This window comes from Ammodytes marinus, assembly GCF_949987685.1.
Source record: "Ammodytes marinus genome assembly, chromosome: 24".
Taxonomy (NCBI): Eukaryota; Metazoa; Chordata; class Actinopteri; order Uranoscopiformes; family Ammodytidae; genus Ammodytes; species Ammodytes marinus.
In genome coordinates, this window is record NC_137228.1 from 11,605,875 (window position 1) to 11,627,690 (window position 21,816).

At 40.0% G+C, this 21,816-nt stretch overlaps 2 protein-coding genes across 2 annotated transcripts; one reads left to right on the forward strand and one right to left on the reverse strand.

Moving 5' to 3' along the window:
• Positions 1 to 893: 893 nt before the first annotated feature.
• mtrf1 (mitochondrial translational release factor 1) lies at positions 894 to 5,173 on the reverse strand. Its single transcript, XM_080052702.1, has 9 exons — positions 4,684 to 5,173; positions 4,111 to 4,208; positions 3,934 to 4,015; positions 3,724 to 3,831; positions 3,203 to 3,375; positions 2,794 to 2,911; positions 2,386 to 2,522; positions 1,685 to 1,783; positions 894 to 1,128 (listed from the first exon to the last, which is right to left on the reverse strand). Exons 1-9 carry the CDS (start codon positions 5,057 to 5,059, stop codon positions 1,012 to 1,014), a joined length of 1,308 nt encoding a protein of 435 aa, XP_079908828.1. The 5' UTR covers positions 5,060 to 5,173; the 3' UTR covers positions 894 to 1,011.
• Positions 5,174 to 5,408: 235 nt separating this feature from the next.
• On the forward strand, positions 5,409 to 8,323 carry ccdc122 (coiled-coil domain containing 122; the record flags this gene model as incomplete). The annotated part of the gene is made up of 7 exons (XM_080052973.1): positions 5,409 to 5,436; positions 5,787 to 5,908; positions 6,752 to 6,981; positions 7,365 to 7,533; positions 7,622 to 7,738; positions 7,987 to 8,060; positions 8,227 to 8,323. 7 exons carry the CDS (start codon positions 5,409 to 5,411, stop codon positions 8,321 to 8,323), a joined length of 837 nt encoding a protein of 278 aa, XP_079909099.1.
• Positions 8,324 to 21,816: the final 13,493 nt, after the last annotated feature.

Genomic DNA, 21,816 nt, shown 5'->3' on the forward strand with positions numbered 1-21,816 from the left:
AAAGTCGACCAGAAGACACAATCCATGTTGTCTTCTTTCTACTGAGATCTGTAACACTTTTATCGTTACATTTCATGTATGCCATAGTGTCAGCGTCACAGACTGATCATTTTGATGAAATCCTTCATGCAGATGTGTCTATACAGAACAATTCAAAAAGCTTTTTCTTTTTTACTTTTTCTTTTTTTTTGCTTGCAAGGCATCCTTGTGGAGACAAATACTGCAGTACTTGTCGTATAAATGTCATACTTTGAAAAGGCGGCACGGACAGGAGTAATTAAAGATGGGCAAATGTGATCTCAATAGTTTATCACTGTCCAGATATTGAAAAACAATGTCAGCATATATTTAGAAATTTGAACTGAATGGAGGTAAAGCTTTTTAACCGCGGCTGAATAAAAGTTATGATCATAATTCATGTGACAAATAGAGGACAGATAAAGTAGCTGGTCAGCTGGCACACACGTTCAGGGTGTGACATGTTTTTGGTGACAGCGTGTGTATAAAGCTGATAGGTGGTTTCACCGCACCCCGATTGGCACAAAATCATGACGGACACTGACCCACATGAACAGCACTGAGGTCTGTTTACACTCGATTTGAAAAGGCAAAAGCTATGGAGCACAAATGCTTAACATATACAGGTATATTATCCTTAAGAAATATGTACCAACAAGTTTACATTATAAAAACATGTTCAGTAGATATGTGCAACTTTTAACTTACTGCCAGAAATATCTACAGTCCTAGAATCAGTTTGCCATTATTATTTTAAAATAAATAACCAATTTATAAAGCTGTAGTGTTATTTCAGGAATTATCACAAAACAAAATACACAATTTTGATATTTTATTACAAAAATAAAAGTCTTAACTTACGTATGAGCGAGATTCAGTTGCATAATTTGCAATGTGACTATTGCACAAGCATTAAAAGGCAATATTAACATTTCAATAATAAATATGTCAGCCCTGGTTTATATGCATCTACCCAATGAGAGACTGGTTGTGTCAGTCTGTAGATTGTCCAGACGGTTTCTCCACGGCCTCCAGAAGAGCCTCCCTCTCCACGTGCTCAAGCAGGTCTGAGATCAGATCATGGAGAGCTTCACCTCCTTTCATGAACTCCTAAATATGGATACATGGAAGAGTCAGGTTGTGTTTCCAGTCCCCATACTTCCCTGCTATTGTATTTAGATTTTTTTTTTAGGATGTCCCAATTCACGTGGTTAGATGCAGCATGCTTAAAAATACCCAGATGCCCTACAACATCTAGTCATGATTTTTGATGTGGAAACCAGAAGCTTTTTTGGGGCGATTCTGACCCACAGTCGTCCGTGCACCGGAAGTGAAGTCACATCGACTCAACCTCCAAGGGAAAACAACCAGCGATGCAATGGATATAGGCAAACGGCAAGTTCAAGGTGCAATTTTATGATGAAATAAGTAAAAGTATGTCCCAATTGTATGCCTACTGCATGCTAACTACATGCTTTTTCTGATCAGCTGTATGTAGAATAGTAAAAAGAGAGAGGATGCGATTTGGAACTAAGGGGAAGTATAACTAATTTAAAAGAGTCAAAGTTTTTTTAAAAAAGGCAATAAAATAAAGAAGTACATTGTCTAACAGATTTTTAGGATTCATGCAGCATGGAGACCCATTGACGCCCCCCTAACATCTAACCTTAATGTCTCTGGTCACATATCCGGTCCTGTGGTCGGTCACTCGGTCCTGGCTGAAGTGGTAGGAACGAATCCTGTCTGACTGAGAACGTGTGCCCACCTGTTGTTAGAGGACATGGGGAGTAAAGAGATAAAAATGAACACAGATCTGTGAAAATTACATTAAAGGAATAGTTCAGTATTTTTAAGTGGCGTAGTATACTTAATGTGCATGTAAATGTTTACCTTAAAACTAAATATCCATATAATTGTAGGCCTATGCTAAATTTAGGATTTATTTTTACTGCTGATACGTTGTACTGTCCAGGCATTAGTTGGCGTAGTAATACATGGGCGAACTACGCTTGGAAAAAAAATGCAAAAATAAAAGGCTGTCTGCCAGTGAAGTGCTGCGTATCAGTCCACAAATCAGCAGCGTAACAATCCCAAATTTAGCGTACAATTGAACAGACATTTAGTTTTTAGCTTAGCATTTATATACCTAGCAGAAAGAAAAGTTTTTTGGCTGGCCCCCTCTGTATCAGTAGTATAATGCTGACTTCTGCTACAGCGACGTCTCCACCAAACTTACAGTGACTGCACTGACCGCCATCTCCATAAGGTAACAAACTAACTATGCATAAGTACCTCATACAACCCAACTTGAAATAAACTGAACTGTCCCTTTAACATTAACAGTTGCGTGTGCTTTCCTTGGCTGACCTGCTGCTTGCGTGCGGTGCTCCTCCGCTCCGTGTCCCTCCCTGTGATGCTCTGGTAGAGCCGGGCCTTCAGCACACGCAGGGCCGTGTCTCTGTTCTGCAGCTGGGAGCGACTCTGTTGACACTCAGCGCTTATACCTAAAGAGTAGGGATACAACAAGGCATGGTTTTAAGGTTTATATGAAACCGAAGAAGAACTGTCTCTACTCTGTAGTAGGGCTTCACGATTTAGTAAAAAATATGTTATGCGATTCATATGATTGATATTGCAATTGCAATTTTTGACACATTGAAACATTGCACTTTCCTGCGAAAATTGCAGTAGGTCATATTGTGATTTCGATTTAAATTACAATTTATTTTGCAGCTCAACTCCGGAGTAGCTTGATAAACTGCTCTGTAAAGTTACCGGTGGGCAGATGAACGATGCGCACTGCACTGTCTGTGGTGTTGACACTTTGACCCCCAGCACCTCGAGCTCTGAAGGTGTCGATGCGAAGATCCTTTTGGTCAATGTGGACGTCATACTACAAACCCAAAAAACACACAGGATAAATGTTATAGTCTTACTTTTAAGACCCATAATGATGTAGTTAATTATTCAAGACTCAAGGTGTAAAAAAAATCTACATATTCATTTGTTACCACTTTTTGTTGGCAAAGGAGACAAATGTAGGAACATACTGTTTTTCGTTTCTTTCTTTCTGATTGTTTCCTGGATGTATTTGATACTCTGGTTGAACTGAATTTGTGTATTATGCCTTGAAAAATGAAAAACCAATAAAAATTTGGTAAGTAAAGTGAGAGACTAGAGGTACCTCCAGTGGCTGAGGCAGGATTATAACAGTCATGGTTCCCGTGTGGATCCGCTGCATCCTGGAAGAAAGGCCGACCTCGGGGATCCTCTGCACCCGGTGTGTTCCTCCCTCGTGCTTCAGATGTCGGTACACGTTCTCCCCGGCTATTCTCACTGCAGCATGATGCAAACCACCTGACACACATTTGATTGATGTAGTTGTTAAAAAGATGCTGTACAATTAAAAGGTGCACTATGCAGTTTCAGCTGAGGGGCTTTGTTTACATCTGCAGAGCCTGCAGTTAGTTTTCAAAACATAATTTTCTCTACATGTTGTTCTTAGTAATGAGTCATTTTATCATCATATTTCAAACCAAAATTATTTTGAGGCACCTGTAACCAAACAGAGTAGAATATCTAGGGACAAGCTGTTAAGTGTTTGCTCTCTTATACCATGCACATCTGGAAACATTGTCAGTTCACTACTAATTTCAGCTTTTGGGAAGAAGTGTCTGATTAACCTATTTTAACCAAATGGCTTACCATATTCAGCGGGTGTGTAATTCAATTGCTCAAAGTCCCAGTTCTTGTAAAAGGCAAAACCCTGGTACATGTCAAACATCTCTCTGGTGAACTGCTGACAGATGTCCCCTAGACGCACAGGAACAGATAGAAATAAATCACAATGTATGATGTGTTGTAGAGCGTAAGAAACAGAAAAAAGGAGGGAAATATTTTGCATTCTTTCATTACCTCCTGTTGTTCGTCCAGCCACAACCTCTAGCACAATGTTACTGGAGTCGAGAGGGTCGGTGGGAACAAGAGCTTTGACCAACTGAGGAAAGAGGAGACAAATAAAATAATACATAAAATGCTCCATAGATAGAAACATTTCAGCACATTTCGATCATGCCTTTGTGTCCTCCTCACGTCTTTTCTTAAGTCCAAAATCTTGCGGGAGATCTGTGCCTCCTCTTCTTTCAGCAGCTGGGTCATTTGTTCATCTTCGTCTTTGGCACCTACAGTACCTGCATATACAATGGGGAACAGCTTTAAGGATTAAGGATATTTTAGCTTTCTCAAATGCACATGGGGCACTTACTGTCATGTTTAAAAGTGTACACTATAAAACCTAATATCTTTATAGAAGACAATCTAAAACTTCAAAGCTTGAAGACAATATTTCATTAGGTAAATATTTCAGGAAGGGAAAGTGAATTAAAAAACAAATTATTGAGCTGTGGAGAAGAGGTAGGATTAAATAATTGTATACTTATGGTTGTAACCATACTATCTATGGTTGTATATACTATCTAACATGCTTTGTATTTTATTCTTCTTATTTGTAAACTAATTTAAACATTTGGTTGTTTGTTGATTCATTTTTATATGTCTGAAATAGGATGTGTTCATTCTTAATGTGTTCATTCTTAATTAATTCATATGTCATCATCATCAGATTATAACAAATTGTGACTGACGAAATCAAAACAAATTACTCACTGTGCAGAAGTGAAAGGACTTCCTCGAGGTCTTTCAGGCTTCGTTCGATCCTCTGAAACACGTTTGCCATCGGCTGCAGTTCGGTGTGTTTTTTCATAAGCGCCTTTCTGTCTGCCTCGCTGAGGAAGGCGTGCTGTAGCTTCTTGCTGATGTCCCCATATTCATCCATTAGCTGTTGGACGTACCTCTGCACCGCCTCGCTCTTGTACAAGTCCCCCAAGTCACTGTGACAGAGGCGTTTTGGTGCCTCTGAACCCACTGTCATGTTTACATATTTCAGCCTGTTGTGTGCTGTCAGTGTCCTCCATCTTCCTCTGTTATAAACTACACGACTGCACAGAGAGCACAGTCGAGACAAGCGACTAGTGACCAGCATTTGACTACATTCAGAGAGCAACGCAGAAAATGAAAATAGTAACTAAAACTGTTCCACAAGTGTTTACAGCAGCTGTCAAAGACGCATTGCTGCTTTAGCTTTACACACCGGATGTAGCCGCGGTTCAGACCGGATGTGGTTGCGGAAACAAGGTCAAAGACACGCAGGGTATTCTGGTAAATGTAGTTGTATTGTTACGGCAGCTAGGTTTATAATTAGCATTAATTATTAAATGGTTAAAACTTAATCTTGGTTACGCAACTTCAGTTCACTGGTTTCAACCTTAGCTAGCTTTAACGTGTTAAACCCATACAAACCCTTGGCGTTAGCTCACAAAGCTAATGTCAAAATGTCAAATTTGAGAGACGGTGAAGACGGTAAGATGCTATTAAGTCATTCATTAAACATGCTTATTACCCCCAAAATTAACTTGTGCTTGAGTGGTAAGCGACTGAGCCTATGAAACGTTAAGTAAATAACGACAATAACTTTGCTAATAAAAAAACAATTTTAGCTCTATTATGGCATGTAATAACGGTTAACTCGCTATGAACTTTTCCGTGCTACAATAGCCATAGTCCAACTAGCTAAAGATGTTGACTATTATACGGTCGGGTCATAGGTGTCAAGACCCAACTTCTTGGCTGCTATAAGTGGAAACAACTTTCATTAACATTCAGCAAGTTTAACAGAAACTTTTTTACACACTTATTAACTTTGCCTTCAGGGTCACAGCAGGAGCAGCCAGGGGGGTTTTCATTGACCAAGGCCGTGGAGGATGTCAGTCAACACGGCTTTGCCCAGACGGAGGCCCTGAAGGACAAACAGAGGACACTCTGCTCTCTGCAGGTTGTTTACCTTTACCCAAATCTTAACATTAAGCTTATAAACTAAGATATTACCTCTATTATGCTGTTAAAAACCCTCTAGCATTGAACATATACAGACGTTTTTTTGTTGCAGAGGTAGAAGAAGTTGGTCCCTTATACATAAATGATAGATAGGCCTAATTAATTGCTAATTCACATTGTTGTGGTGACATTTGTGTAGGCTACTTTGTTCCCTTATTTATCGGATGTTGGTGTATGTTATTATATGGGCAATGCAATTTGCATGGAAAAGTAAATCCAAATTTACAAGTATAAAAAATATGCCCTTACTTTCTCTCACTTATTCTAATCTAGACCATAACACACATTCCCTCACCCCGAATTTCAAAGTATTCTTAATCCACAATTCATTAACAGTCACTCCAAGGTCACTGTAATCATGGGGTTTTATATTTCTTTAGGGGGGGGGGGGCATAAATGAGTATTATCAATTATAAAAGTGCTTATAACATGTGGTACATTTCCTAGTTAATTTTGCATGTAAGAAAAGCTCAGACATTACTCTTCAAGTTGAATTTGAGGGGGCATTCAATCTCACTGCAGTAGTAGATGAGTCATTGAAATTCCCTTAGTATTTACATGACTTTTATTACATTTCGAAACAGTTTAAATTACTCGGTTAAGTAATTAGTTTAGTTAAATGTATGGGATTCCTGCAATGAAGTTGTTTGGAAAATATTGGAATTAAATTGTTTGATTAAATTAAAAAATACTGTCTCTCTCAATTTTAAAATAATGCCTCTCTCAAAGAAATGTGAAAGTCTAGACACTTATATCGATATTATGCCTCCCTTTTTCCTAGGAAATTCTTTCAGATGTTGAGAAGAAAGCTGAGGTGGCGGCGCAGGAGCTGAGGTCCAAAGTGAGGGAGATGCTAATGCTGGAGGACGACATGGAACACCTGGAGCGCCAGACCAACGTCCTGCGCCTTCGCTGTGCGTCCGGTAGCCGGGACAACGCAGAGCTCTTGGCTAGCATCAGCGAGGGGGAGGAGAGCACTCGCACGGCCCGGGAGGGGTTCAACGCCTACAGGTAGGCATGGGACGATAACCGGTTTCAAGGTATGAAAAAGTCATACCGACCGTTCTAAGGTACTAAAACACACAAGATGTTAACATACAAGTTTATTAATGTTAAGAATTTTCCTGCATCATCAACACTTTTACTAGAAGAGAAATGTGTAGAAATTGAGCATGTCACTAAAAGCCTTGTTGAGCTGCTTACTTAAAAGTACTGCTTTTTTTCTAAATGTAGTTTGAGACATAAAAAGTGTTTAGGCGGAAAAAAGATGATTGTTTTTTTACCCAAACATTTCAAAATAACACATGAGAGCTGTAATCGCAATACCGTGAAACTGTGGTATTTTAAGGTTATCATAACATCAGAATATCATACCGGCCCATGCCCACCTACAGGCAGAAGATGAAGGCTCACAGGGCGGCCGCTCTGCACGCAGCCAGCCAGACGGAGGCCTTCAGAGCGCTGCAGGAGAAGAGAGAGCTGGTCAGGAGCCTCACACAGAGGAGAGAGGAGCTCAGGGAAGATCTGGAGAGTCCCAATGGCAGCACAGTGCAGACCGCAAAGGTAGATACATACAACTAAAATGGATTATTGTGTTTATTGTACTGACATTTCAAACTTAAAAAAATCTTTTTTGTGTTTTTGGCAAAAGAGAGAGATTGATGCTTTGAAGGGGGAGATCTTTTTGATGAGGGAAACGACAGCGGAGAAGAGAGAGCGATTAGAGAAAGAGTTTCAGACTCAAACCCAGATCAGGAAAGACATAGAGGTAAGGATCACTGATTAGTCTGTTCAAATGGCAGCTAATAGTTTAGTTTTTATTTAACTTACAAACAATATAAAATCACATAGTGATAAACATATAGAAATACTCTGTACAGAAACCTGTAAAGGCTTGTATAAAATTAATATTAGAATATAACACAATACAATAAAATAATGCAAAACATTCAAGGGAAAAAGCTCAAATTTAAACTCACCAAACTGAGTTTTGTTTGTGTGTTTCCACTTTCTCAGATACAGAACCGGCGCTTTGAAGCCATCATCAAGCGCCTCCACTGCCAGCTGAGCAGGTCCCAGGCCATGCACAGGTAAAAAAAACACCACTGATGACAATAATACCAGCTATATCTAATACAACTGAGAAGTGCTGCTTGTGTCAACTTATTTAAGGATAGAAAATGACAATGGATGTTTTGCTATTTTTTTCATTTTAAATGTATTAAGCACGGCTGCACTGTGTCTGCTTTACTTCAGGCAGATGTTTGAAGATATCGACCGCATGGAGAGACAACTGGCCGAGCTCCAGAGTCAACTGAAGTCACCAGACAACTTAGCGGTCGGTGATCATTAATCTGCAGTTTCAGGCAAACTGGATAGAAATGGGTTAAATTATATGATATCATTGTTATTTGTTATCAGATTAAAGTAAGCCTATAGTTTAGATGTGTTGCTGTTACTTCAACCAAACACGTGGGGGCAGAAGTGTCAAATAAATGTCTTAACTTGATCCGTTTGACTTCATCACCAAAGCCTCACCTCAACTATTACACAGCAGTTTGATATTAATTGAATTATTGCTGAATGTATTGTCAGAGAGAAGTATCAAAACATTTCTCTGTTATCACTTGATTTAATTTCCTGTAATATCAGGACAGCATGAGATCAAATCTGGGGCAACCTCACAGCAGGGCGTGGGATGGGGTTTTTAAGTCCGGTGGTGCGATAATTTTGTCCGGTCAACGTCCAAGACCGTCCATTAACCTATGGTGAAAAAAGCCCCAGGCAGTAAAACAGACGCTCTAACCGTCCATTGTGATGGTGTTGTTTTGGTTCACGATGTTCCAGCTTCCACTTCACTGGGTCGCTTGACGGTCGGCGAGATGACAGTCCCAATGCCGGGGGAACAAGGGCGTGACTGTATGCTACTTCAGCCATAACTCAAAAACCCAATTACACAATGAAAACCGCCTTTTCATAACAACAATTCGGCAAATCATGAGGTTATGCTTCAGCCTCTGAAATAAGATAAGAATATAATAAGGAATCTTGAGCATTTCATTAAATTTCCACATTTTGTGATCTGAATGTTGCTCTTGTGAAATAGTGGTATACTCTTATGAGATGAGGAGATGCAAAATGACAGCGTTATTAGGATAGGAGGAGGCCTAGTCTGTCTTGAATCAGGGAGAAATCAGAAAATATAAACCTGGGCTCATGTACCGTCCATTTGTAATTATTATTGTTGAATGGCAGGCGGCTTAGCTGCAGTAGCAGAAACACTTGAGTCAGGAATGCGTTCAGTCCAAAGCAGATGACTGACAACACTTTAAAGAAGTCGTAATGTTTTCATAGTAGGAGGATTATCTTAAGACTGACCCAGTGTTACATTACATGTCATTCTGGAGAAGTTTTTTTTAATCCAAAACGACTTACAACGCTGCATGCACCTACACCCACCTACAACTGCCAATGCCTACAGACACAGGCACACATAAAAACAGCAAAATCATCACACTTCCACAATGCATCAGCTGTCATTTTAACACCTCTACCTCTATGTTTCAGATGGCTGCACTGGCAAACTCTGCAGCAAATACACCTCAACCTACAGTAGTAAGAGTTCAGGAATGTATACACACACAGCCAAACATTCAAGGCATGCACATAACAATTTTTCTCATACAATACATTTCAGCTGCCTATGCCTCCACTCAGAAAACAATATAAGGGCAGCAAAGCTTAGGAGGTGTAAGCAGCCGTAAATGTTCCAGTCACACACACTGAACCGCAACACAACATGGTTTACAACCTCAGTGGGAGGTATGCAGAGCGGTGCCTGTGTGTCACAATATACAACATATGAAATTACAGGGTTTTGTCTTGTAATGATTTATAGCTCGATTTTAGCAGAGTAAAAATTTTCATAAAAGCTCATGTTTTGCTTTTACAGTATGTAACAATTCATACAGGTGAAAAAATGCATGCTTTCTCTGACTGTGTGCATTTGCAATACAATAAATAAATTATATATTTCTATAAAGCTATTTCCAAAAAGCTTTAAGCAACAATCTCTCTGTGTTGTAGTAACCCGTAACACCTCAAACTTGATAAACAGTCAGAGGAGTCTGGTTAAAAATTGTGGGAGGTAAAGGATGAAGTAATGAATTTGCCAGACTGTTTTCATTAGCCACTCAACCACAAACAACCACAAATTGTAGTTGAGTGGGCCATTTCCTTTAAGCTAGGGGAGTGTATCCAGCCAGCTTTATACCGCAATGTCTGACCTTATTAGCATGTTCCCAGGCTCACAGCCCTCTGCTCTAATTACGTTTATAGTTTCAGACATAAAGTAATCGACACATCGTGCTGTGAACTTCCCTGTCTCAGAAGGACAGTCCAATACATACAGAGAGACACGCCGCAATGTCACTGGCAGAGGGAATGTATGCGTCTCCTCTTTGAGAGTACACATTGTACAGTACAAGCACGTGGCTGTACACTCACATCCATACAGCCAGTGTGACCTTTTAAAATACACGAGACATGACTACTACTTCTCTACTGTACCTTCCTCTTTTTAACCTTCGTTCCATCTCATACATTTATATTTTCCACGTAAAAAATAATGTTTATTCTCGTTATGTTGACAAAAATAATGCTCCAGTAAAGACGATACTTTGGAGCTTAAAGTAGAATATTTGTTTCAACCACGGTAATGTCAACATTATAACGTCTACTCGTCAAAGACAATTTTCTACCAAAAAAGTGAGTAAGGAGTAAGTGAGGATAACTGCAAACACATCATATCAAAAAGCATGCCTCATCCTGTCTTGCACCCGTATGAATGGTTACATAATGCAGAAACAAATCATTACCCTTGAGGGACAACACAAGAAACCAAGCACAGCGTGGAAACCTGTAATTTCATACTCCGTTCTCTGCTGGAGCTCTCAACACCTCCCATTGAGGTTGAACACCATGTTGTGTTGGGGTTCAGTGAGTGCAGTGGTCGACAAATTACTCAACCCCAGTACTTAAGTCAAAGTATAGATACTCCTGCTCAAATGTTACTCAACTACAAGATTTTAAGTACCAACATATTTGCTCTTAAAAATACTTGAGTATTCAAGGCACAAAGTGTACATTTCTGCTAGATATTCATCTTATAAACCTACAATCATGACAATATCTGAAAACTCAATTTAAAAGTTGTATCTGGAGAGAAAATAACTTAGCCTCAAAGTAACAAGTAATGACAGGCTTTCTAGAAATAAAGTGGAGTTAAAAGAAGAACTTTTTGTCTTCAAAACATGGTGGAGTGAAATGCAGTGGCAGCTGATATGTATTTTATGAGAAATCGTTCAGTGCATGCCTCAAGTTTTTGGCTTTGTGTAATACATTCCTGAACTCTTACTACTGTAGGTTGAGGTGTAATTACTGCAGAGTTTGCCAGTGCAGCCATCTGAAACGTAGCGGTAGAGGTGTTAAAATGACAGCTGATGCACCTGTTTCTGTAAGCATTGGCTGATTTCCAGTGTGTGTGTGTGTGTGTGTGCAGATGCATGCCGGATCAGTCTTAAAATAATCCTCCTTCTATGAAAACATTAAGTCTTCTTCAAGTGTTGTCACTCATCTGCTTAGGGCCGATAACATTCATAACTCAAGTGTTTCTGCTACAGCAGCTATGCTACCTGCCATTCAACAATAATCATTACAAAAGGCCTCAAAGTGTATCTGGGGAATACTCCACAAGGCAGGTTGTGTAATCTGAGTTATCTGGAAAAACTGAAGAAAAATGGTACACTGGTATTACAACACAGTAAACTTGCTTATCTATCTATATCCCATCAATGAATACCACACATTTGCAAGAATGCTCTAATATTGGTCCTTTTTAAGAAATAGTGATTCATATTTTTGGGAGTTTTCAGATTTAGTTTCATGTGTCATATCACCTGTTGTCTTGTAATAATCTGTGAGAAAGGAACTACACCAACTTTAAGATTGGAACCGCTCCCGTATCTCTCCATTAAATATGTAACAAAACCTTTCTCATCAAAAAGCAGATTTCTTGTATATCCTCAAAATGTCCAACAATTGAATAGATCTCTTATACAGGACACACCAGACTGTTATTTCAACAGAAATACAAACAGGTGGTACTCAATTTGAGTTTAAGTGCTCATACACAAATAAATTGATTAGCAAACTGACCGAAAACAGGGCTTTATAATTGAAGATACTCCCAAATGCTATGAAAAAAGATTGTGTGTTTGGGAAGCTTTTCTGTTTATCAATCGTTTCAGCTTTGCTTCTGAGCCTCACCGAAGCAGACACCTTGCTGATATCTGACAGTCATCGATGCCTGACCTCAGACCAGCGGCAGGGCAGTAGGCCTATAGGACTAAATGGACACTTCACTCCAACCAACCGATCTGCTACGTGCATGAACACTGTGAGTAATGTTTCCCTCTCCTCTATCACACCCACCCTTTTTCCGAGAACAAGAAATACACAAATAGGCTCTCAGGGCAACCGCTAAGGAGATATGTAGGCCGTTTATTTACCTTTGTTTCATTTCGTTTACCTTTGTTTGTGCATGTCATTCCCGTCTCTGTTTAAGGTTATCGAGGTGAGTCAGAGAAGGTGGTTCCCTCACAAAGCAGTTGTCCTTACTCATCCTAAAGGCAGGGCCTTTGAGGGAAGATAAGTGGCCAGTTGTGTGTGCGTGTTTAACCAAATTAACGAGCGGTGTATAGCGGGACGTCCCTCAGAACACAGGGTTGTACACACAGGGGGAAAGCACCGTGACTCTGCAGGACTGATTGCTCCCATCGGTCCTTATTAGACTTCACGGAATAACAGAAGCTCGCCCTGTTTACCAACCAAACCGACTGACCTGAAAAATGTATCTGTAAACATCCTGTCTCGTTTTAAAGGGATAGTTCAATATTATTAAAGTGGAGTTCTGTATGAGGTAATGCACCGACGCAAGTTGGCATAGTAATACATGGCCGAAATATACTTTTAAAAAGGTGTAAAGATAAATGGCCAGTGCAATTAAACAGATATTTATTTGTGAGGTAAACATTTATATAAGTACTATGCAGCGACAAAGCATTTTTCAGCTGGCCCCCTCTTATTACAAGGCTGGCTTCTGCTACAGCGACGTCACCCCCAAACTCCTTAAAATCACTCCATTAGGTAACAGACCAACTAAGCATAAGTACCTAAACCCCACTTCAATGATACTGAACTATAATAACAGTCTGCTAGTGATTCATTGATGACTAAAACCTTCTCCATACCACTTTCAGTTTAATTTGGGTGTGTCACAAAGGCTTCCTGTTAGAACTAGATATTTCCTGTGGTTGGGCGCTATGCCCTTCTTTCAAACAGGTAAAGGTGTTGAGAGCTATTTCAGGGCGGGGTTGGGACATGAGTAATGTTTTGATCTGCGAGGGCACGAAGCGGTCTGATAGTAGTGGCGTGACTTTGTGTCTGATGCTCAGGAACGTGGGATGATCTCGTTTAGCTCCAGGAAATAGCCCTGGCCAAAAATAGAAGTCACAAAGGAAACCTTTAACCCACAGACACGCCCTTAGCCCGGCCCCACCCTGCTCTTTACCTGAGCTACGCAAACAAACACATATTCTATCTTCATGTTTTCCTTGTATCCAATGGCAGATAAAAGGACTTTTTAACCCTTTGAACTACAACTTCTTACATCACATAATACTACAACCTACTTACAACATATAATACTATGATGTGTATTGTGATGTTTAGTGATTTGAATGCCCTTAAATACATGAACAGTACATGACATAGTTGTTCCTATGTTCATGTGCAGGCGAGCGGAGTCAGTGTTTCAAACCCACCCAGAAGTGAGTCATTTAATAATCCATCTCTATGATTAATGCTGGAGGAACTTTCACTTAAGTAAAAGAAGCGATACCACCATTTAGAATTACTATTCAAGATAGCTTTCAAGATAATTGTTTCAAATATATTTTATTATGTTTATCACTCAGCTTCCTTGTTTTTAATCATATGAGAACATGATAAACCGGATTAAAAATATAAATAGATATAACACGCCCGGTCCGGATGTCCTACATTAGCCCAGTGTCCGTAATTTGAACCCAGGTGCAGAATCCCAAGGCGAGTCGCCCTTAGCATTTTACAGCGGCACACTTCTAGCACACCACTTATAAATAGCATGGTAAATAAACAGCGCAGTATAAGACACTGAATGCTTTGCATGCCATGTTAAAGAAGCTCTGGCCAGTGTTGCTAGATCACGCAAAAAACAACAACAAGAAGCAACCAGGACTATTAAAAACAAGCCCAAAAGAAGCCACCATTTATTTCACAATTGCAAATAGCCTATAAAGGCCTAAACATCCTTGTTGTACACACGTGCTATAATAAAGCTAATTTCCATTTCTACAATAATAATATGGGAATTTGATTGCATCCACTTCATCAATAATGTTACATTCTAATTTTTTTCTATATAAATACTTAAACTTCCTATATCATATTCATTGTAGGAAGGGAGAAGTACTTAGCTTCCTTTGTTTGGATTGTTAAAAGTATTTTTTGTATCACCTAAAAGTAGATAATCTAGTAAAATAACAAGAAAGATATCCAGAACTTAACCTTTATTTAATGCATGGGCAGCCAGCCCAAATAAGCGACAGCCCTTTAGAAACAATCCCCTAAATAACTGCAACCTGTGACAGACAATATTTATAAGCAACTAAACACAAAAACAGCTTTTATAATAGTTGCTCATCTGTTGTGCTGAGCTCTGGTCTGCTTTGTAAACGCAGCACGTTGGGAGATGAGGCCGATGATTTGGCTCCTTCTGCTGCTAGAAAGTAGGGCAGCTATAGGGGGAGCAATAGGTAGTGCCGGGTCGGCGGTTACGTCATGGTAACAACAGTAGGCGTAGGGGGGTGGGGGGGATGGGGTTGCCTCAATTTGGTTTCCTCTGCGTCCTAATTGCAAACGGAACACTGGGGCAGTAAATTATGAATGGAATTGAGGAGGAGGCAGTGGTGGGACGGAGCTTAGACTGAACTGCTTTTTCTCTCTCCCCTCTCTCTCTCTCCCAAACAGAGGGGGAAGCGCTCTGCTCTGTCCCGTACGTTGTGTTCCCTATGTATTTCCCAGCTGCAGCTTTATCTTTCTGCACGCTTTTTTTTTCTCTTCACACACACACGAGACATTAAACATCGCTGCATCCTGCCCCCTTTTACCGCCCTGTTCTGTTCCTAAAATGTTCCTTTATAACACATAGAACATTGGGAACCTTGACCCTTACAGCATTTTTATTTCATAGGGTTTATCATACTGTATATTACGTGTTTGTTAGGTTTCTGGGCACTTGTGTAATGTTAGGTGTCAAGTCAGATACATCAGAGGAGCTTTCGTAAAAATCTTTTAGTTTTTCCTACGAATTTTCAGATATTACATTATTGCAGCATTGGCTATTCAAAAATTACTTTGACAACAAACCACCTGTCCGTAAAAAAATCCAGTGTTAATACACAGCCTTAGCTCTGTAGATGGGCATGTTGTTAGCTATGGTGGGCCCCCTTTGTATACATACACTTTGTTTACATATCAGTTTACAGATCCTAGGCTGTGTATTAACACCAGATTTCTTTCAGCGTTTTATATCCAACAAACCCTTCTCCAAACACTAGAAATGTGTTTTTGCGTCTTACAACCTCACCCTGGCTGCAGGCTACAGAAATACTGACAAACTGTACGTACTTCTCCTATGGCTCTAGACTGAGACAAACACATTATGCAAACGAACCCAGCAGCCCCTTTTCTCTGCTCAACTTGTGTACAGGTGGCTTGTTTATACACTCAGGTGTGTGTGTGTGGGCATTTCATCAACAATATTGACCTATTTCCTCCTGGTGTTCTTTTTTTTTAAAGAGAGCATGTGTGGTCTGTGTGGCCTATGGTAGAAAACCCCCTAACAGTAAACAGTAGCTCTATTTGACAGAGAAACTTATCCCTCTAAATATGTCACATTACAAGCTCTCTGGCTTCTGTTCGGGCAGCGTGACAGCCACAAATATCACGTTGGCTTTGATCCTTTTTATTGCAATAGTGATGGATGACATACGACATACAGACGAGTGGGTAAGACCTGGAAAAGCCGGTGGGTTTTTTCTCATTGAAAGCACGTACATATTGTACGGTATTGTACATACTGTGCTGTGCCCACGCTTAGCTGTATCGTGACTGCAGCTCAAACACTGACCCCTCCTCTGCTATTGTTTGCCGACCGTGCCGTTGGTGTGTGTGTGTGTGTGTGTGTGTGTGTGTGTGTGTGTGTGTGTGTGTGTGTGTGTGTGTGTTCTCGCCTTTTGTGTACATTCACATTGTGAGTTGTGCTGTGCTTCAATTCCCACATTTCTAAAGTTACAAATGCAGTAAGAAGATCTCGCTTGGGACCTTTTATTTTAAAGAGACGACAGGAGATATGGATTGGTTTAGAGGCTTGGGGTGTTTCAAAAGGATCACTGTGTGTTTTAGAGGCATTACTTCGCGTGAAAAAGACAATTCAACAATGTATTCTTTATGGGAAACCATTATAGCGCTGATGTAGATTCTGGAGGTTTAATAACAGTCGGTATAACTTAATGCTTATAAATCTAAAAGTTCAGTGTGTTTTTAAGGGAAAAAAATGAATTTTATTATGATTTACAGTGAAGTGATACTCCCCCACAGGCTTACCCAATAGCTCGGTTTAACACTACAGATCATTTATTCCTCTACAGTATTTTCCTTTTAACAGCTTATGACACAGTTTACAGGCCTGTAAAATAAATAATGCCAAGATCACATGTTGCGCTATCAAAGCCAATACTGATCTCTTTTTTTCTCTCACAGATCTTTGATCTACTGTAACATGCAAACTGGCAGTTTTTCACATGTTATCCGGGCAGTGCTTTTTGAGGGAGAACTAACGATGGGATAATTTGTTTGGGGAATATTTTTTGGGGAGAACATCGAGAGGGTAAAACATTATGTTCTTTAAATACAGCAAGAAACAACTGCGTTTTTTCTTTTCTAAACTTGGGACAGATATGTTGTTGTGAAGTATAAATAACAGTATATTAATGCCACATCCCATATAGCTCAGTATTTGTTTTGTGTGCAGTGCACTCATGTTTAATGCAGATTTTACACCTGTTCTGTTGGGAGCGGAACTGGCGAGGACACGACGTTCAAGTACAAAAATATTAAATACAATGCAAAGAATGGACATGTCTGTGCATTGGTACAGAGCTGGGCGTGCACATTGTGAGTGATACATGCATGTGTTGGTTGGCTGAATGCTATATGTACAGACTGTGCTGGAACACCCTGTCCTCCTCCTAAAAGCCCAAAGCCCCTTCAGCCAAACAGAGGAGGGGCTGTACGTGCCCACGGTGGGGCTTGACTTGAATATCAACTCCACATACATGCACACTAGAACATCTATGAGGTGTTGTTCTGATGTTGAGTAAAGAAAGCCCATATATCATGTAAAAACAGGCTGTATTAGATAGAGTAAGAGAATTAAGTGATGAGGAATAAAAAAAGAGTTTGAGTGTATTTCAATGGGTGGAGTCAGCTGTTCTGGAGAGTGAGAGTGTTTGTTGTCAAAATCAGTGACTTTCTCCTCACAATCTGATACCTATCCGTACTGTATAATACCGTTTACAGAACCTAGGCTGTGTATTAACACTGGATTTTTCAGTGGCCACACACAGTACGGATTGGCAGCAAATTTTTGTCACTGATTATGACAAGTCAAGTCAGAGAGCTCAGAAAACTGACAAGACCAATTCATGTGTGCCAAAAAACAACTTGACAGATGTGTGATGTACAGGTTCATCTCAAAAAAGTAGAAAAGCATTAAAAAGTTTATTCAAAAAGGGAAACTTTCATTAGGTACTAAGGGAAATATGTCAGGCCTTTCTTTTGTTTAAATTTCGAAAAATAAAATAAAAATCTGTATCTCAAAATATTAGAATCATAAAACCAGTCGATAAAAGTATGTGTATTCTTCTTCATTCCACTTTATGTGTATGAAACAAGGATTTATGAAAGTTTACATTTTTTAATTAAATTACGGGGGGAAAAAAAACTTTTCTTTGATATTCCAAATGCTTTAGAGGCACCTGTATGTGGACATTGATCTCAAAATGACGTTCTTTCCCACTTCTGTGTGATATTAATGGAGTTATCTTCTCATGTGTCACTCATAAACTCGATGCTGAAATCCATAGGGCCGTGAGTTTGAGTGCGAGTTTGACGATAAGGGAAAAAGGCCTTAGCATCATAGAAGATGGTGGCTGAAGAGTTCATTCAGAGAGGAACATGAGACGCCACAAAAAAAGGAGAAACTGATTGAATGTCTTCCTGAAAGATAGAAGATAATGGAAGTGGAAGTGAGTTAGGAAAGAGAAGGCTTGCATGTTTCTCTTCCCCTCTGAGAAACAGGAAGCAAACAGGAAGTGCTGCAGTGATAAGGAGCTGACCGCAGACCGTCTGTGTTTATGTTTGCGTGTGCGGTTTCACACTTTGTACCAGACTTAGTTCAAGGACACGGAACGGACGCAGAAATAGACTTTCAGAAGCACTGGAAAAATGATAGAGATTGAGACTCACCTAACTCACCCAACTCAACTGACTTAACATGTTGGCCTAAGGGATATTGTAGTATAGCCTGTAGTCTTGAGATATAGAAACAGAACAGGAGTCTGACGCGCTTATTACACTGCTACTTACAAAAATAATTAAATCTAAAATTAAATTAATGAATTAAAGCAAAATATTGCCATTATGGGGAAATAATTGATTGATTGACCAATCAGAACACATCATTTTTCAGTGCTGTGTAATTAAAGTTAATCACTGTTTGTCATTGCACTGTATAGGATAAAACAAAAAGGGAAGCTGGGTCTTGTCTGTAGAAGCATTCAAGTGTCGAGGTAAAGATGATCTCAGAAGAAACGCCTTGAGGGGAAAGTCACAGTTTGTTTAAAACTCTACTGCGACAAATTCTCTGTACACAGAGCGCGCCCGCTGTCCATCCCATGTCAAACAAAGAGAAGGGCTGTGAGAGTTTGTGTGAAGGGCTTGTGTCAGTATTACAGAAGGCCAGATGTCAACCAGATGACAAAGCTAGTCTGACAGCATCTGGGCTGATCCAGGGTCAGGTTGGCTGTGGCTGGATTATATATTATAGGTGGTTCACCATTTGGCGCACACCTGCTCAAACACACTCATCACTGGACCATCAAGTGTGGTTGAGATGTGCTGTGGTTTTGAGGGTCACGTTTAAAAAGGTCCAGACTTCCCTTTCCTTTCGTTCTGAGCTGTGATTGCTGAGTAGACGTGTCCGTGTCAGTGTGTGTGTGTGTGTGTGTGTGTGTGTGTGTGTGCATGCGTGTGTGACAAAGGAAGGACATATTTAACGCTCACGCTGTCTTGGTGTTGCATTGACTGCAGAGAACAGGCCGTCTCCAATTTTGATTCATTAAAGGTGCATTATGCAGTTTCAAGGGAGGGCTGCCTCCTTTACATTTGAAGAGCTACAGCAGTTCGCACAAAACATATTAACTCTACATGTAATTCTTAGTAATGAAAAATTCTATCATCATAAAATGTTAGACAAGCATATGTTTGTAAGCAAAACTGTGGGCCCTGCTGCTATAAACAAAAACAGTAAAACAGGTAGCTTTCTAACTTTGTTCCAGGGATACAAGTTTCTTTTTCAATCAGTTATGAGAATATACCTTTAGACAATTGTCACTTCTCTCACATACCCAAAGTTACAAAGTGCACATTTAAACAATCAATGTCTGCCTGTGTTTGCGGATGGAAATCAATTAGTATTGATGCCACAGTGTGTAAAAGTCGAAAAGGGAATAAAGAAACAGCATTATTGCTTGTTACTATTGTAAGACTGATAGAGTGACTAAAGGGTGCAGCAGAATAATATCAACATTGATCTCAGTGTAGTTTCGCCCTCTCAGACATAAAGGAGATAAGGGTTTTGGTCTGTGGCGTATCCAGGACACAAAGTGCATTGTGGATCAAACACAGTGCTCACTGAAATGGGATGCGGTCAAACTATTGTTGATATATCAGTCTTGAAGACTTGGAGTCATACATTTAATTTTTGATGATTTTACACACTTGTTTTGACGCGTGTTATTCTCTGCACTCCGCTGTATTATGGCCCATAAACCTAAAAGTCCTTGAAGCGTCCTTCTAACCAACTGGGATAGTCTGTGTCATAAACAGCCTGATTAGAGGGGGATCTCTGTCTGGGTGTGTTGTTGTCTCTCCTGCTGTGTTACTACAGCGATGGTGAAATGTCTGTCAGGCGACGCACACACACATACACACACACACACACACACACACACACAATCACTATGTGTGCCATCCAAAACAAACAAAGGATTAAAGTGAAGTGCACTTGAGGAGAATCCCAGTTTCGATAACAGTCTCTGCCGTCCGTCTAGTTTTCCTTTTCTTCTTGTGATTTTTTAAACGCATGCCACAGGTCAAATTGAGTCAGCGATTCTAGAGTTTGTTAGTTGTCAAAATCACTTTTTGTCAAAATAACTGAATACCTCACAATCTGCTTCCTGTCCGTGTCCGTGTGTGCGCTGAAAATAAATCCAGCGTTAATACACGGCCTAGGCTCTGTAAACTGGCATGTTGTTATTTACGAGAGCCGAGCCTGTGTATTACCATTGGATTTTTTTTGTATATATAGGTAGGTAGTGCATCTTTCACTTATTTTTACATAAAGGGATTTTGACAACAAACATTCTCCAGAATCTTTGACTCCACCTTTAATAATTTCTGACATTGTAATTAATTCATTTACAAAGCATCGAGCAGACAATACATATTTAAGATACTTTTGCCATTTTGACAACTTTAACAAGGAGCCAGAGAGAAGGTGTCAAGGGGAGGAAAAGTGGAGAATAAGACACATGGGCCCTAATGCCCCATAATCTCCCCAGTGGGGTGCCGGCTACGGGCCTTTGTCTCCTTGCTCCTGTAGCCTATTTGGTCTGTTGTGATCATTTGGGACGGGTTCTCGCTCACTCTGAGGCCACGTGCCTCCAAGAAATACCAGTTTGGACCGAGGACAAAACAAGGACGCGCTGACCTAGAGTCTCACAAAATACTAAAGACAATTCACACCACATCCCAAATGCACCAAACATTTTGAAGCATTCGTACCGTCAACGCGCTGCATCAGAGTCCATTTTCCTCCTTTTTATTTGCTAAATAATTCATGTGAGAGGCACAAACAGAGAGGCAGGGAAGCAGGGCAGGGCCGACATAAGCAGCCACAAGGTACGCTGCATTTTGAGTAAAGGGTTTACATTATTTAACGGGGTGAAAAAATACACCTATTACCACTTTTCAGCACAATCTTTTCTCCGCGTTGTTGTGAAGTTTTGTTTTGAGTTAAAGCAGTTAGGTGGGTTGAAGAAGTATGTCCGACACTTGTATTGCATATTAAAGTTTGAGCCATTGAATCGGGAGAATGCTTGTTGTCAACATTTTTATTGTCAAAATCAGTGAATATCTCCTCATGATCCTGTACATACTGTGTGCGCTTTAAAACTTTAAAAAACAGTCAGTGTTAATACTAGTATATAGTAGCCTCAGCTCTGTTAACTGGCATGTTGCTGGCCCTTTGTTTACATACCAGTTTACAGAGCCTACACACATTACGGACAGTTAGCCGATTGTGAGGGGATATTCACTGATTTTGGCAACAAGTGTTCTCCA

Bases quoted from the DNA above. Each gene is read 5' to 3' on its own strand.
- mtrf1 (XM_080052702.1), bottom strand. From the start codon at position 5,059: ATGCTGGTCACTAGTCGCTTGTCTCGACTGTGCTCTCTGTGCAGTCGT. The intron at 3,832-3,933 runs GTAATGAAAGAA...CTGTGCGTCTAG, and splicing joins GGCTGGACGAACAACAGGAG to GGGACATCTGTCAGCAGTTC. The intron at 3,376-3,723 runs GTAAGCCATTTG...AATGTGTGTCAG, and splicing joins TTACACACCCGCTGAATATG to GTGGTTTGCATCATGCTGCA.